General features: G+C 50.2%; 7 protein-coding genes across 7 annotated transcripts; 2 read left to right on the forward strand and 5 right to left on the reverse strand.

The window, feature by feature from the left end:
- Nucleotides 1–129: 129 nt before the first annotated feature.
- Nucleotides 130–3,457, forward strand: FVEG_06632 (porphobilinogen deaminase). The gene has a single exon (XM_018895037.1). The coding sequence runs from the start codon at nt 1,527–1,529 to the stop codon at nt 2,529–2,531; it is 1,005 nt and encodes a 334-aa protein (XP_018752221.1). The 5' UTR covers nt 130–1,526; the 3' UTR covers nt 2,532–3,457.
- On the reverse strand, nt 161–1,032 carry FVEG_06631 (hypothetical protein; the record flags this gene model as incomplete). The annotated part of the gene is made up of 2 exons (XM_018895036.1): nt 161–548; nt 591–1,032. The coding sequence occupies 2 exons, from the start codon at nt 1,030–1,032 to the stop codon at nt 250–252; spliced, it is 741 nt and encodes a 246-aa protein (XP_018752222.1). The 3' UTR covers nt 161–249.
- Nucleotides 2,569–3,118, reverse strand: FVEG_06633 (glycine cleavage system H protein; the record flags this gene model as incomplete). Its single annotated transcript, XM_018895038.1, has 2 exons — nt 2,569–2,966; nt 3,010–3,118. 2 exons carry the CDS (start codon nt 3,116–3,118, stop codon nt 2,569–2,571), a joined length of 507 nt encoding a protein of 168 aa, XP_018752223.1.
- Nucleotides 3,458–3,633: 176 nt separating the features above from the next.
- Nucleotides 3,634–6,304, forward strand: FVEG_06634 (rab family, other). Its single transcript, XM_018895039.1, has 3 exons — nt 3,634–4,924; nt 4,998–5,072; nt 5,118–6,304. Exons 1-3 carry the CDS (start codon nt 4,223–4,225, stop codon nt 5,214–5,216), a joined length of 876 nt encoding a protein of 291 aa, XP_018752224.1. The 5' UTR covers nt 3,634–4,222; the 3' UTR covers nt 5,217–6,304.
- On the reverse strand, nt 5,572–5,967 carry FVEG_06635 (hypothetical protein; the record flags this gene model as incomplete). Its single annotated transcript, XM_018895040.1, has 1 exon — nt 5,572–5,967. The coding sequence occupies one exon, from the start codon at nt 5,965–5,967 to the stop codon at nt 5,572–5,574; it is 396 nt and encodes a 131-aa protein (XP_018752225.1).
- Nucleotides 6,305–6,858: 554 nt separating the features above from the next.
- On the reverse strand, nt 6,859–7,095 carry FVEG_15905 (hypothetical protein; the record flags this gene model as incomplete). Its single annotated transcript, XM_018905134.1, has 1 exon — nt 6,859–7,095. The coding sequence occupies one exon, from the start codon at nt 7,093–7,095 to the stop codon at nt 6,859–6,861; it is 237 nt and encodes a 78-aa protein (XP_018752226.1).
- Nucleotides 7,096–8,076: 981 nt separating this feature from the next.
- FVEG_06636 (hypothetical protein) lies at nt 8,077–8,529 on the reverse strand (the record flags this gene model as incomplete). Its single annotated transcript, XM_018895041.1, has 1 exon — nt 8,077–8,529. The coding sequence occupies one exon, from the start codon at nt 8,527–8,529 to the stop codon at nt 8,077–8,079; it is 453 nt and encodes a 150-aa protein (XP_018752227.1).
- Nucleotides 8,530–15,623: the final 7,094 nt, after the last annotated feature.

A 15,623-nucleotide genomic window follows, 5' to 3' on the forward strand; every position in this document is an offset into this window, starting at 1 on the left:
AGCTTTGCATGCACCGCTGGTGGACGCTCATGGAAGAGGGAGTGGTCCACTTGATGTGGAAGCTGGCATTCTTGGATCATTGATGCAGTTGTGAAGAAATCTGATTCACTGAAGCATGTGAGTTCCCTCCGGGGGCTCCTAGCGGAGGGCTCTGTCTCGCTGCGCTCGTGCTCAGTATTATTGGATCAGTAGCATGGGTCAATTTGGATCTAACAAAAACACCAAATGAGTGACTTCCTCCACGATTACCTACATCCAGAAACCCAATGGATTAGCTCCTCTGACCTTGTTTCCCTTCCCATCACCCTTGCCGCCCTTGCCAGCTAACGGGGGAGTCTTGCATCGTCCTCTGTAGTCAGGTTTGACAACAAGACATTTATCGCAGCCGCAGAGGAACTCAAGATGGTTTCCGACCGTCTGGCTAGGCTTATCGCATAGACAGATGAACAGAGCATTGTCTATGCTGCTGGCTGGTGATTCGCCGTCGCATTTCACATTGGGCGTGCTGCAGTATGCCTGTGAAAGTTGATCCTCATTCCACGGGTTGTCTGGAGTTGTTAGTCTTGGTCTCTACAGGGTGGTAGACGTACCCATGTTCTTGAGGACTGAGGAGCAGTAAGTGTAGCCGCATTCGCAGATCGGTCCCTCGGGAGGAGGAGGTTCAGCAGTTGAACTTGGGGGTGGAGGAGGGGGACTTGGGTCCGGAGGAGGTGCTGGGGCCGGAGTAGCTGGGGGGGGAACAGGAGCTGGTCCAGAGGGAGGAGGTGCAGGCTGAGACGGAGGCGGCGGTGGCGGAGGTGGAGGAGGGGGTTGAGACGGTTCGGCAGGAGGATCAGCCGGGGGATCAGCCGGAGGAGGGACGGGAGGAGCTGGAGGTGCCGGAGCTGGGGGGTCAGGAGGAGGAGCAGGCGGCTCAGAGGTTGAAGGAGGAGTTGGAGCAGGGTCAGGGGGAGCTGGGGCTGGATCAGGAGGAGCCTGAGGCTTTGCAAAGGCCAGGACGGCCAGAGTAAGGATGGTAAGTTGAAACTTCATGTTAACGAGTGTTGATGATGATGATGTGAACTGATTGCTGTCTCTTCTTATATACTTCACGGCTACTGTTTGTTACAGTCACCTTGTTCTACTCACTATCCATCCTTTCATCTGTCTGCTTGTCTACCTCTCCGACTGTTTCTTCGTATCTGCCTGTCTTGGTGTCCTCTGTCTCTCGTCTCGTCAATATCCGATGCGCACATGTCAAAGCGATACTCAAGCCGGCACTCGCCCGTTACTCATGTAGCCCATGCCTTATAGCCCATGTGTGTCCATTCATGGTAGCAAGGTTATTTTACGGTTATCCAGAACACAACTCGGTCATATAACCGGGTCTGTCGAGGTGAGATCACGATCAACACCCACATTTACATCATGAAGTTTCCCCTGCTACAGTGTTATACCCCGCACTGTACTGCCCCACCATCGTTGGAGGAAAACAGCCTGCCCCTCCATGGTACGAGTCGTCATCCTACACTCGTCAATCAACAATCATGGCCGAATCTCAGAGAAAAGCCGTCGTAAACGTCGGCACGCGAAAGTCCCCCCTCGCGCTCGCCCAGACCCAGATCGTCGTCGACGCGCTCAAGAAGAACTTTCCCGATCATGAATTCAACATCCACAGCATGACAACCACCGGCGACCGCGATCAAAACACTGCGCTCTACAATTTCGGCGGAAAGGGCCTCTGGACTTCGCAGCTCGAGGAGAAGCTCGTCAACAAGGAGCTCGACATTGTTGTTCATTCACTCAAAGACATGCCGACGGTTCTCCCCGAGGGTTGCGTTCTCGGATGTGTCACGTCCCGCGAGGACCCGAGAGATACACTCGTGATCAAGAAGGAATTGCAGGACAAGCACGGGTGGAAGACGCTCGCCGATCTGCCGGACGGTAGCATCATCGGTACCAGCAGCGTTCGGCGAATTGCCCAGTTGATCCGACGTTACCCGACACTCAAGTTCAAGGATCACCGAGGAAACATCCAGACTCGTCTACGCAAGCTCGAGGAGGACCCCGACCTGACCGGCATCATTCTCGCCGCGGCAGGTCTCCAGCGGATGGATCTGGGAGACCACATCACACAGTTTCTAGAGTCTGACAATGGCGGTATTCTTCATGCTGTCGGTCAGGGAGCGCTGGGAGTCGAGTGCCGAGCGGATGACGAGGAGGTGATTCGGTTGCTCAAGACGATCGAGAACGAGCAAACTGCTCTTGCGTGTGAGGCCGAGCGCGCACTCATGAGGGCACTCGAGGGCGGCTGCAGTGTTCCTATTGGCGTCGAGACCAAATGGGTTGACGACAAGTTACATATGAAGGCTACAGTTGTCAACCTTCGGGGTGACCACGGTGTCGACTCAGACATAACGGAACCCGTCAAGACACACGAAGAGGCAGACAAGTTTGGGAGGAAGCTTGCGAATGCTCTGGTTGAACGGGGAGGCGGTAGTATTCTTGATGAGATCACTAGGCTCCGACAAGTCCCGGAGACGGTCAAGTAGTCGGGGACTGTACGGCAGATCAAATACCCTTTGTATTCTATTCAGCTCCAGCAAAAGTCTTGTAGGCCTCGGCATCCAATAGTTTCTCAAATTGCTTGGCACCCTCCTCATCCACCTCGACCTTTGCGATCCAGCCGCCACCAGCGCTGTCGTCCTCGGGGACCTTGTTGATGGTTGAGGGCTTCTCCTCGAGGTTGTCGTTGACTTGTAGGACTCGTAGACGGACGGGAGCGTTGATGTCGCTGGCAGACTTGACGGACTCGACGGCTCCGACAGCGTCGCCTTGCTCGACCCATGTTCCGGCCTCGGGGAGTTCGACGTAGACTACATCTCCGAGCTGCTCGGCGGCGTACTCTGAAATTCCAACGAAACCGTGCTTCTTGTCGGCGGACAGATCAATCCATTCGTGGTCTTTGGTGTATTTTCGAGCGAGGCCTGTTTTGTTAGTGTCGTCATCGTAGCGATCCAGGACACATACTCAGTTTGGTGGAGGAAAAGGCTCGGATTGGCGTGCGGAGGGCTGCGCGGGGCACAATGCCCCTAGCCAGAGGGGCTGCAGCGCGTAGGGACCGAGAAATTGAGGCCATTGTGATGATGCGGATGGTGATATCAGAGTTCAAGCTTTGTCGGTATCATGCGGAGATGGGCCGAGTGGATCGGAGGGAAGCCGACTTAGTCAGCATCATGAAGTTGGCGGCATCACAGTCTATCTACTCTACAGTAATTGACCTCTATGCCATGGAATGTGATTGCAATTAAGATAAGACTGCCGTTAAGCAAGACATGAGAAACATTGGTCCAATCGGAGATATCAACGTGGGGGTTCTGGGAACATTGTTTATTTGGTGTTTAGTGCCAGCTGTCTTGCATACTGTCAGATACTACCATATTCTACAATAACACGGTTGCTATTTACATTACAAATATTGACGATTCTATCCAGCTGGACATCCAGATCAAACGCAGTTATTGCGCAATCTCAGCTAGCCATACACCAAATCGCCAACCAATTACTTGCCCAAAACGCGTTGACGCGCTGCGCTACGCTAAAACACCACCATCATCATCACAACATTTCACGCATAAGCAGGAGCCTAGCAAAGTCTATCTCGAAATTAAGACAGATTGAACTATTTTCAGAACATTTCATCTACATCCCCTGTTGTGCTGTACAAAACCCGTTCCCTCCACTTTAGACCTTGTACCACGAACCGGTGCCTTGAAATTCCGTCCCGCTTCTGGCCTAAACAAGAGGCTCCCACCATCATCCTCTCCAAACGTCAGCGCAAACTCTCTGCTCCAACAAAACGCATCGTTCGGTTTCAGTTTGGAAGAAAACAAAGTGCGAACGCGACTTAATTTCTGCCGCCGAGGTCTCATTGTTGAACGGCTTGTCTCACGGCTTCACGCTGGTGGCTTTTGGACTCCGCCACCTTTCGGCTGCCTCGTCTTGACCTCCCCACTGCGCATCACGATATCATCACTTGTCAACTAGCTTGATGCTTTGACAAGCTGATCTTTTCTTCTGTCACTCTCTCCGACCACGTTCTCTACCGATTTCTTTCGTTTCCTCGCATCGTCCGACTCGATTGTTTCACCGTCTCCGTTTCGACTCCGTTACCCTCGATACCCGTCACACCTTCACGCTGGACGACTACACGAATCCCTCGGCTCCGGCCGAACCTACAACCATGGAGCACATGATGAGTTCACCTCCCCATGAAATCCCACTGCCACCGCCAGGTCAAGACGAGACCGGAGGCATCGAAGAATCTCCCCATCCGAATGGGTTCCATCATCAGCAAAGCACATCCCTAGATCAAGGGCTAGCTCAAAGTCCACGACAAGAAGACCCGTCTACTAGATATACTCCTCCAGTCCAAACCGCACCGCCAATTTCCCGCCCAGCTAGTGGCTTGTCCAACCCCGCACACCAAGCCTACAACGACTATCGACAGAGTTCCGGTGAGCCATCATCCAATGGTCGAAACCATGTTGTCATCAAGGTCGGGATGGTTGGTGATGCGCAGATCGGAAAGACCTCGTTGATGGTCAAGTACGTCGAAGGGAGCTGGGATGAGGATTATATCCAGACGCTAGGTGTCAATTTCATGGAAAAGACAATCTCCATCCGTAACACGGAAATCACCTTTTCGATCTGGGATCTCGGAGGCCAACGAGAGTTTGTCAACATGCTGCCTCTGGTGTGCAACGACGCAGTTGCCATTCTCTTCATGTTCGATCTCACCCGCAAGAGTACATTGAATAGCATCAAGGAGTGGTATCGACAGGGGCGCGGGTTCAACAAGACGGCCATTCCAATTCTCGTCGGTACAAAGTACGACCACTTCGTCAACTTTCCTCCACAAGATCAAGAAGAAATCTCAAATCAGGTACGAGCGCAGCGAGGAAGAGCCCTCCGCTAGGAGTCCCCGGAGGGAATCCCAACCTTACTGACTACCACAGGCGCGGCGGTTTGCGAAAGCCATGAGGGCTGCATTAATTTTCTCGAGTACAAGTCACAGTATCAATGTGCAAAAGGTATGAACTCCTGGTTCTTGGGAGTACATTATGCTAACTGATTAGATCTTCAAAATTGTTCTATCCAAAGCGTTCGACCTGAAATGCACGATCCCGGAAATCGAAAACGTCGGCGAGCCGCTCCTTTTGTATCAGTCCGTGTAGTCGACCGAATAACGAGTAAATGTTGAACCTGACAACATAACGACAAGCGACGGGAGAGTCGCAAGCAAGCATTTTTCTTTGTTATAACATACAACACAACTGGGTCGTCTACTTTTCTTCAAACTTTGAGATTACTAGGGCAAATTACGGAAGGGGTCAGGATTCACCTCTGGGATAGATAAACATGGGGATTGGCGCAGGACCGCATTAATGTGGCCAGCTTTACCGGTCGGTGGTCACGGCGGGCTATTGAAGTATTTGAGAGATACAATCGGCTGTTAATCGTATTGGTGTATGCTAGATGTAGATGAATGATGTTTGGTGGGATTTGTGAATGTGCCCATGTGTTTTGTGGCTATTGCTGAGATCGAGATCGATATAGCCAACGGAATCCTGCAGCTAATTCTTGTCGTAGGTCGTCTATTGGTCGTTTGGATGGTATTGGGACGTCGCGGAGGTACATGTGAGCCTGCTCGGGGTCCTTGAGTGAGGGATGGTAGTACAGACGTGGACTGGTTGGTGGTTTTTGTTTTGTGTAGATTTGGATGCCGTCACGATAGATGGAGATGATTTCGACGAGCATGCCTCGCTCGAGATTTGGCTTGAGCTTTATGAGCTCGGTTGCTTCTTCGTCGGGAACACGTCTGCGACGGATGAAGTAGCACATGATGATGCCGAGAGTGAGGTTGAAGGAGATAATGATGCTGAGGAGTGGCAGGAGTATCGCGTACACCTCTGGTGATGGCTCCATGGTGAGCCTCGGGGGGCATTTTATACGACACTGATTCAGCGATCCATATGTTAGAGTAAGAAGCAAAACCTTTTCTTGAACTTAGGGGGCAGATGGCTTATATTGAAAGTCTGTATGTGAGGAGAACTTAATTCACTTGTACTTGAGGAACAAAGGAGTGTTCTGTGGTGTGATCTGATGGCCTGGGTCAACGCTGTTCGGGGATGTACTTGGGAGCAGCAGAAAGGAAACGCCAACCTGGTCTATACCGATTGAAGTCTGCAGACTATGGGTTTAGATACAATACAATTCTGTCAGTTCACTGGTGTATTTCCCACGATACATCTACGTCTTGAACCATGTCTTCAGAAATACCTTTCGATGTGGCTCTTAACTTTGAGCCTTTGTGAAAGGCTTTAACAATGATTCATCACAAAAGTTCAAACAGTTTACATGACTTTACGATTGGACAAAGGTTTGATGAACAAGTCTATTCTTCTGTTTTAAAAGCTAAAAGGCTGTGTTTACTACTCACCGTCAGCGAGGACTAGCCTCAACACTCGATAGTTCATGGCCCTCCTCGATATCCCGGAGCCTTCTCTTCCGACAACAAATTACAATGGACCAGATGATCATGACAAACAGACTAACAACAGAGCAGATGCTAAGAATGACGATGGTGGTGTAGGCATCAGGAAGTTCTTCGACCTCCTTGCGGCGGACGAGGGAGAGGGAGGTCAGGAGGTTAGAGATGGCCATTATGTGATGTGTTGATGAGTGATGAGAGTCAAGTGAAGGGAGATGTGAGTAGTTATATACTGCTCTGAGTATGCAGCCTGATGACTGCCGTTCACAGTCCATGCAGATGTTGCTCGTGTTCTGAACTATTGGTGAACAATCCGAGTGTCCTGCTCACTGTCCCTGAGTCTGCACACCCTGCTCAACATCCTTCCCCTTAAGCCTCGCCCTTCGAAGCCGAATGGTCCGGGCAATGAACCACCAGGTAGGAGGCACGATAAAGAGAAGAATGATGCCGCCGACAATACCCATGGTGAGGATCCGGTCGCTCTTGGACTCGGGGGCATCGTCTCGGCGGACAGGCCAGGAGAGGATTCCTGTGAAGGAGGCTGGAAGGTAAGAGTTGGTCATGATGTGTGTGAGGATGTGGTGATATGGTGAGGGGGTGATGCGGTGATGTGATGATGTTGAGATGAAGGTGATGCAGAAGGCTTTTAAGTTGCATATTGTGCGTGTGAATGATTCACTTCTTTGTGTTTGAACAGTTAATGTCGTTTACACCATCCTTTGACGTCGTGAACAAACGAACAGTCGATCAGAGAAAGCAGTGATGCTAAACAGTGACTGTTCAATTGAACAATGATTAACAAACACTTGTAGCTATTAATACACCCCGTTCTCCCGTTCATCAATTACACACACAAACAACTTCAATATGTACACCTTGAACTACATTGTTCTTTTCGTACTCATTGTTCTGGCCATGATGGTATCAGCCTGCAGAGCAATGAGGCAACAGACGCGAGAGAGAAACCGAGGCTACTCACGAGATGCAGAGAGACAAGACACCAATGCATTTTACCGCAGGTAGACAGACACTCAAAAATGAAGTGGCGGCGGCGGCGGTTATATCTTTTGGACATTCCCCCATCGGATGCTTCGGGTACCTGTGGATCCCCTCCATCAGCATCTCCAGCCTCGACTGGCTATTTCCTCGCAGCCATTTCCAAATCAAGAGTGCTTTCTCACGAATCTGCATCTTTCCGTTCCCCACTGACCAACGGGCCGCATCTACTTGTTCCTGAAGATCTGGTGGATGTGGAGGTGCAGGTGCAGGGATTGGTCACGTATGGTCTTGATAACCTCGTGAGTGCGAATGCGAAATGACGGTCACCGTCGAGACTTTATTCTAGACTCTAGTTTAGTCTTGGTCTACCCCCAAATAAAATAAGACCCATGTTCTGTAATCCATCACTCCTAAGAAATGCCAACTCAAATGACACCACAACGCCGTTCATGAAAAGGAAATCAACGCGCTAGCGATAACAAAGGTGAAACAAATCCCTGTGACCAAATCGAATGCTGTCACGGGCAGAGTCGAATTGCAGACATTTACTTGTCGTCCTTGTCTCCCCATATGGGAGCGTTGAGAGGCTTGCTGACACCAAATCCAACACCGACAGCAATGCCGACGACGAGAAAGATAATCAGCCCCTTGACGATCCATCGATTGCGTTGGCTAAGCTTGGCCATGCAGGTGCAGCGGTTCTTTGCCTTTGCGGCCTTGGCTTGTTGCTTCCAGTGATCTTTTCCAGGCCAAACCTGGCAGTCGGTCTTTCTGGCGAGGGGGGTGCTCGATGTCTTGTGCATGCATGAGTCTGATGTTCGTGTTGTGACCATGGCTTCGATGTCGGTGTCGAAAGGGTTGAGTTTGTCTGTTTGGGGTGTGGATGTTGTACTGATGCGAGGGGTTTCGGTTACGGTCACATTTGTGGCAGCTTTCTCGGGGATTGTGAGGTTTGTCTCGCCGCTTGGGCGGGAGAGTTTTTCGTAGTTTGAAGGCATGATTGTGGTCGTTATCAATTGTCGTTGATTGAAGTATGAAGGACTGATGAATTGAATCGAAAGCTATCGCGGTTAGTGACGCGTGGCTATGGCTGGTGTGACAGTGACACCAACGGCTGGTACATACTTGAGTGAAACCGAGGTTGGGATCTCTGCGCAGTTGGATGTAGATGTTGAATGCGAATGAATGTAGATGCAAGAGACAGCCCTCACAAGGCAAGGAGTGCAGGCAGGTCTTTAGAACATGGATGTTTGGATTGGATCGTCGGTTCGTTCAGGTCCGTTGGTTATGATGGGTCAAGTAATAAAGCCAAGAAAATAGAAGAGAATCAAAGAGGATCTCCCAAGACAGACGAGATTGCGATGATAAAGAAGAAGACGGTCGAAGCAAGGGAGAGTAACGTGATGGGGCCTGAGAAGGAGCCTTATTATGAGTTCTTTCTCAACACACGCAACGCAATGCAACGCCACTGATGGAACAAACTCTCTCGTCGACTGGCTTCCACAAAAGACGTAGAAGAGGAGAACAGGAGCACAGCACGCAGAGACATGACAGAGGGAACCCCTAACTAATCCAAAATGATCCAAGCCCTGCACATTTCCAACGCTTGGGCCCGAACCGGGTGCGCTAACAACTGGCTTGCCGCCTTTGGGCCTGGTGCGAGCTCCCAGCTAAACGAGCTAGGTCCAGCGGGGGTCCCCGGCTCTGGTGGCCCCCATTAGCTAGGCCATTACTACGCTCTAGATTGCTCCAGGACCATCACCATTCAATCGAAACATGGCATCACCAATCAAGGTTTGGTCCGTCTGCATAACACGATGTTCACAAAGATGCACAAAAGACCTCACAATATGCACGCCTACCTGTACCTGGGCAGAAGCCGAGTTCCCCCGCAGATAACAAACCAACAGTCCAACTGCTTCATGGCTAGATCAGATCCCATGTGGCACGGCTGCATGTCTCTAGATCGATTCCCACGAATAACACCTCCATCCCTTCATAAATGGCTCAAGTTTATCTAGTGATTTACCCGCATGCTAATTCTCGCCCGCGCCACCAACATGGGTTAATCGCCGGCTCTTGGCACTGACTCGCCAATTGTAGCTTCATCCAACCTGTGCCATAACTGTATTCTCTCCGCAAAGCCAAGAAAGATTATTCTTCTTGGCAGCCGAGATGCCGTGATCTTGTGTCTGACTATCTATCATGTCGTCGTCCATGTCACGCTCCAGACTGATGATTTGGTCAGTGGGCTGTCGGCTGTCAATCATCTGGCATGACTTCAGGAGTCAGCCAGGAACAGGCACAAGGTTTGGCTTCAGCGGGAAGAAGCCGCAGAATTCCTGTCCTGAATAAAGAAGCTTTCCACAATGTTAATGTGTTATCGCCACGATCGAATCGATTTCCAGTCGTGCGTATTCGTTGTGTTTCAATCACGGCACAGCATCCACTTATGTTTTGGAGTTCCGTGTATCCTTATCGCACTCGGAATCGTGTCCGTGTCTAGCAAGGAACGCGCGTATAAGGATTCGGTAGCTGATCGAAATTCATCCCAATCTCCGCGTATAATAGATCCGATATCACAGTCGATATTGCAGATTCCCAGTCATTCAGGTTTACGCACCAGATGCGAATACCCAATGCAAGTTCCCCTCAATGCAAGTGAGGAGTAAGGAGTTCTTCAGTTAGAGTCCAGAACCTGGTCTCTGCATTTGCTGGGGTCCCTGCATTAGCTTCCATTGCCAAGGATAAGAAGAATTCTAGACTTGAGTTCGGCGGGTGCTCAGTGGCGCTGTCATTGTGTTGCTGCCACTGATGTCGCCGTTTTTCCTTGCCAAAAACAGACTGAAGTTGGAATTTTCATTGTTTCTATTGCCACTTTTGAAGGTTTGATGGTGATACAATCGGTTCAGCCGATGACGATGGTGACACTTAGTGGCAGGACGGCAGTTGATGGACCACAGTATTCGGATTTGTGCTTGATACGAATAAGTGGTGACAATCAAGTGTCTCCTGAGTGGGAGACTCTGATCCCTGTCAGGGAGTTTTAATGCCCACAAATATGGTCTAATTTGAGATCAGTGCCACAGCGAGAGAATCATGCAAGTTGATGTCAATCGAGTGCATTGGTATCTCTCAAGGTGGTCATAAGTGCTGGGATTGACGTCTTCAATCTATTCGTCGATTGATGCCAGCCGTTCGGTGTGTCGATGTATAATGCAATCATCCCTTCTCGGTTGGTGACCAAGCCCTGTAAATGTCGGCGCATAAACTCGCCTGAATGATCAGCGCGAAAATGCACAGAGATTCGCTAAATTTTATGTTTGAAGCATCAAATTGGAAGCAATGCATGCCAAACGTGGTGTCTTGACGTTCATCGTATCGGAAATTGGAGCGGGCGGAAAGTGCTGCCATCCAAATGTGTCGTCTCGAAGGCGTGTCGTTGTATCAACGTCGTACCTACATATCCAATCAGTACTTTCGGCCTGTCCAAGGTGAAGTCGCTTGTGAGCTGAGAGAACGCGCGTATGCGATTGAAGAGCGCGGACGTCCTCACTACAATGGCCAGCGCTGAATGCTTAATGGCTGCTCGTCGAGATGGTTCGATGCGTCAAATGTGAGTCCTCGGGTATCGTTTGACGTTGCATGAGGCATCCTGCACGATAAGTATTCGGGGTATCCGTGAGCGTCATGAGTTCTGGCGACTTCAATACCTGGAGACACGATGTCAGTGGTACATGGAACAACAACGAGCGCGTACCAGTTGCTGCTGCGTCTGGTACGCCTCGAGAAGTTGAAGAGATCCACCAGCGCAGACGGAACAATAGAGGTGACGGTTCAAGACACAAGTGATCCGCTCGACCTCAGCTTACTGGCATCGTATCTCGATACTCACAGCGTTCTTGAGTTGTGTCAGGTTTAGTGACTTGCACCGGCAACCAGAACGTCGTAGAGTGTTGAGGACATTGTCGTCTGACCCGAACAGCGCGGACTCGGCGGAGTTTCATCTCTGAATGCCGGAGTTGACAAAACCCAATGAGAAGATGGGTTGACTGAGCCTGGTATCGTGACGTGAAGCTATTCAACTTGGCCTGTGCTTGATGCCAGCAGGACTCCAATGCTCATCGGTTTTGACGATTCCGAGACGCTACCGACCGTCCAGATCAGGCAAAGGCGAACGGTCTCCTATCTCCAGAGCGTTCGACTGTCTGTCAATCACCAACTACGGCAACGCAAACAGTTTGGGACTGACTGCGTATGCAGTTACGCTGAGTGTGTACAATGCAGCCGCCTTGTCTTATGTCTAAGCCGTTGCGCTTGGAGTGCAAGACAACCTTGGTGCACTCATTGACAATCGTCGAGTCGAAGGGATTCGTGCAGGCTGTAAAAATTTGAGACGATCTGCCATCTTCGTCTGACACTATATCATCAACGTTGCGTTCGGGTTCATGCAGACTGCTCGACCCAAACACCTCTAGATTGAGTGGCATGTATCTTCGAATGCGACCCGATTCGACTGTCAAGACTGATGAGAAGACCAGAGTGACCAAGAACTCGCGAGTGTTGACAGCAGAGGAAGATTTCGAGGTTTGTATCTCGAGATGAGGCAGAGTGTTCAGCTTGATCGGCCGCCAGGTTAGTTTCGGGCAAGTCATCAGGCTTCCCATCACACGTTTAGCCGCTGGACTTGCGAATGTTTTGGACATCTAGTCGAGTGTCAAGAGTCGGGGGGGAAGTGGTTGGATGGGTTTCATGTCGGTTGACAACCTCTTTGCTTATGATGGACGCCGCTTCGAGTCGTTCCGAGTATTGTTAGCAGCGTTCCAACCATAAACAGGGCAGTCCGGAAGGTTGGGTCTCATATTTCTGAGATGAACTGAAGTGACCGACTTAAGCAAGCTAGACAGCGGATGGAGAGATACATAAGCAGCGGTACAGGCTCAACCTCTTGTAACTTACAAGACGATAGAAGGGTGCATATAAACGTGATATGGATAGACAATTGGTTCAAACGGTCATCGCAAGGAGACCATTGGGACATGGCCCTGTCACGGAGCCCGATATGGGTTCCAAAGCGACACCACGACCTGCATAAGAAAGCGTCGTCAACTGCTGCTACATGGGCACTCGTAGCCAATCCCAACCACCATATGTTCTATCGATAGGCCGCCAGTCTCTCCTTCAGATTCGATTGGTTTCCGTGTATTTGGCTCAACTGTTGAGGTTCAATGGCAACGTCGGGTTTTGGGAAGGCATGGTTGAAGGGAAGCTCTTCCTATCAGGCGTCAAAGTCCAGACATCTCAGCACTCTTCAGCTTGTGTGTCTAGGGAGCTCGGGGAGACAGTAGATTATGTCATGGGAGTGGTAAATAGCAGAACGGGGCAAATCTTTCAGCCTGGGAATCGCTGAATGGTCCTGTGATGGACTCGTTGCCGTCGTCGCAGCTCATGTAACTCGGGGTTATTGGCATCGTCAGCGTTGCAGACCCAAGGCAGTAACGTATACATTTTCTCGACTTCTTTTCAGTGACCAGGAAAGGCATCTAAGTGGGTTAGAGAGTGTCGACGGTATCTGACGTCCGGTACGAAACTGTTACCCAAGGCGACGAGGTCGAGCTGTTTCTTGACCGTCCTTCTCATTCCTGTGTATATCATCAGCACTCTGTAGATTTTCCAAATCTGTTTGGACTGTGCTCACTGTTTGCTACTCGAACACTCTAGGAAGTAAGTGTCGATCGCTATGGAAGCATTTGAGTTCTTTCTCGTGTATTGAGGAAGCGCTGGAGCTGATGAGGGAAAGGTTCCACAACATAGCTTGCATTGAGTGTTAGTGGTCGATTTTAGAGGTTCGAGGGGCCAAAGTGCACGACGTACCAGTATAAAATGTCTGACATGGCCATTAGGATTGTGCACTCACATTCGAACTTGAGGCTGGTACCTGTCCTTCAGCCTTCTTCAGCTTGCTTTCGGGGTCAGCTGTAGGGTAAAGTAGTCGAGAGGTTCTGGAGGCATGTCACCACTGTATGCTAGTCTTCACCGTGTCCAGACATTTCGTCAGCATTTTTCAGTAGCAGTCACAAGGCTCACAGAAGAGTTCTGTCGTTCGGGGTCGCACTGGCGATAAATTTGGGAGGCATGGATCTTACCTCATGGACGCTATTCGAGGGTTGGACACTCAGGGAGCTTATCGTACATCGGCAAAACGTAAATGGTCAAGACAGTGTTTATGATTAAGTGTAGTAACTTGGATACTGCGTTTTTGTCAGTCGGCAGCATATCAACGCAACATGAAAGCTTCTAGAAGCACTTACATAGTTTTATTGTGCAGTCGTCGCGGTACTGCTAGGAGCTAGAGTTCAAGACCAATGCTGAAAGTCATGCCCCCTTGACTGACTCTCGTTGCCTATCCGTGGCTACTCAGCGGGACGGAAGACTCAAAGACCCTCTGGCACAGAGATTAGATGTCAGTCGTCAAGTCAGTATCCGTGACCGAGTGGAAGACTGTGGCTCACATATTTACTTCGTGCCTGGGCACCGGCGTTTCTTAAATCACTTACAGAGTGCTGAGTGTAGCTTGCTCTGGGATACACGAGTAATGTAAACTCGAAGCCGATGCCGATTGTTGTGATCCCCTTCACCGTACCAACATTACCTCGTCGAGATCCCAATGACAAAGGGTCAGAAGAGCGTGTCCGGCGCCGGTTGGACGTTGGCCGTAAGGTCAGTACACCGAAAGGCCCGAGTGGCAGAGCTGTGAAGGCCGTCCCTTCATCAACCACAATGGTATCTAGGCACCATCAGCACTTTTAGTCAATTGAAGTCGAAGGCTAATGGGAGCTGAGCATGTTCCACAAGTCAGCGGAGAGTAGAGGTGATCCCATGGGCTAGTTAATACTAAGTTGCTCGGACTCTGATTCACGTCTAGTCGTACTCTAGAGCGGACATTAGAAGCTTATCGAAAGTGCGTATAGTTCAGTCATCGTTCCGTACTATGCAAGCGTTCTAAGCATCAAGTTGGTATCGATTCCCCGCGTGATGTCGCCCTCAGCGCCGTGGGTTTGATGTTCTGCAGAGTTGGTCGGTCTTGCATGACTGCTGAATATCAGTTCACATGCCAAGAGAAGCACAAGTTCGATCACAGCGTCCCTGGATCCTCAGTTGTTCAGATCATCGACAGCCTCTTCATCAATTGGTTTTGAGGAGAACACAGTGGGAGTTTGAGCGGCCAAGAATCACATAGAAGTTGCCTGGGCTGACTAGTGGTGAGTGTTGACATTCTGTCAACGCAGTCATTCAAGACACCAAAGGAATGCTGAGAGAGGATACGAGTGTTGTCTTTATCGTATGTTTTAATGGCACCCACGATCATGGCGATCTTTCGAGCGACACCTGGTCTGTAGGAAGCTTGCCTTCAGGCTCAAGCGACTGTATCTATTGTGCGACTTTCTTTGAGAATGGCATGGTTCGGGATAGGGGCCTAATGCTTCTCTCACATGCGGCGGTCTGCTTATCATTGGCCTTCTCAGAAGCACCATCGAGCGTCGCCCGTTTGTCAAAAATGATTGACTTCACTTTGGCACAGAGACGAGTCGAAGTTGAACGTGGTTAGGCGAGGTGTGTCTACGTCTAATCAGTAAATCCAAGCGACATCGAAAGTTGATGGGCACCTGCTAGCAGGCTTTTATGTTTCGTGTCATCGACATGCTTGACGAGGGGAATGCTTGCTGTTCTTCAAACCGTAAAGGTTTGCTGTAGCCAGGTACTCGCTGTAGCGCTGAACTGCCCACCTGCAACCGCTGGTTCAAGATAGTACTCTTCGCTTTGGCCGTAAGGCGGATCGCGGTTTGTCTCTTTAAACGTTAAAGAGGTGTTGCTGCGTCTCATCAGTGCCAGCCCAGTGACACATCGGACATTACCTCTGAGCAGAGTTGCTACCTGCCAATAAATTGGTTAAGCTAATCTCACAGAGCGTTTCCAAATGCCGCACGGTTTATATACTCAGTTAGCTGAGCGGTCCGGTATGATAAACACAGAAATACCAAGAAAGTTGAATGGTAGAACTATGCTTAGAGAAAGGACTGGAGTGCGGACA

Source organism: Fusarium verticillioides, chromosome 7 (genome assembly GCF_000149555.1).
Source record: "Fusarium verticillioides 7600 chromosome 7, whole genome shotgun sequence".
In the NCBI taxonomy this organism is placed as follows: Eukaryota; Fungi; Ascomycota; class Sordariomycetes; order Hypocreales; family Nectriaceae; genus Fusarium; species Fusarium verticillioides.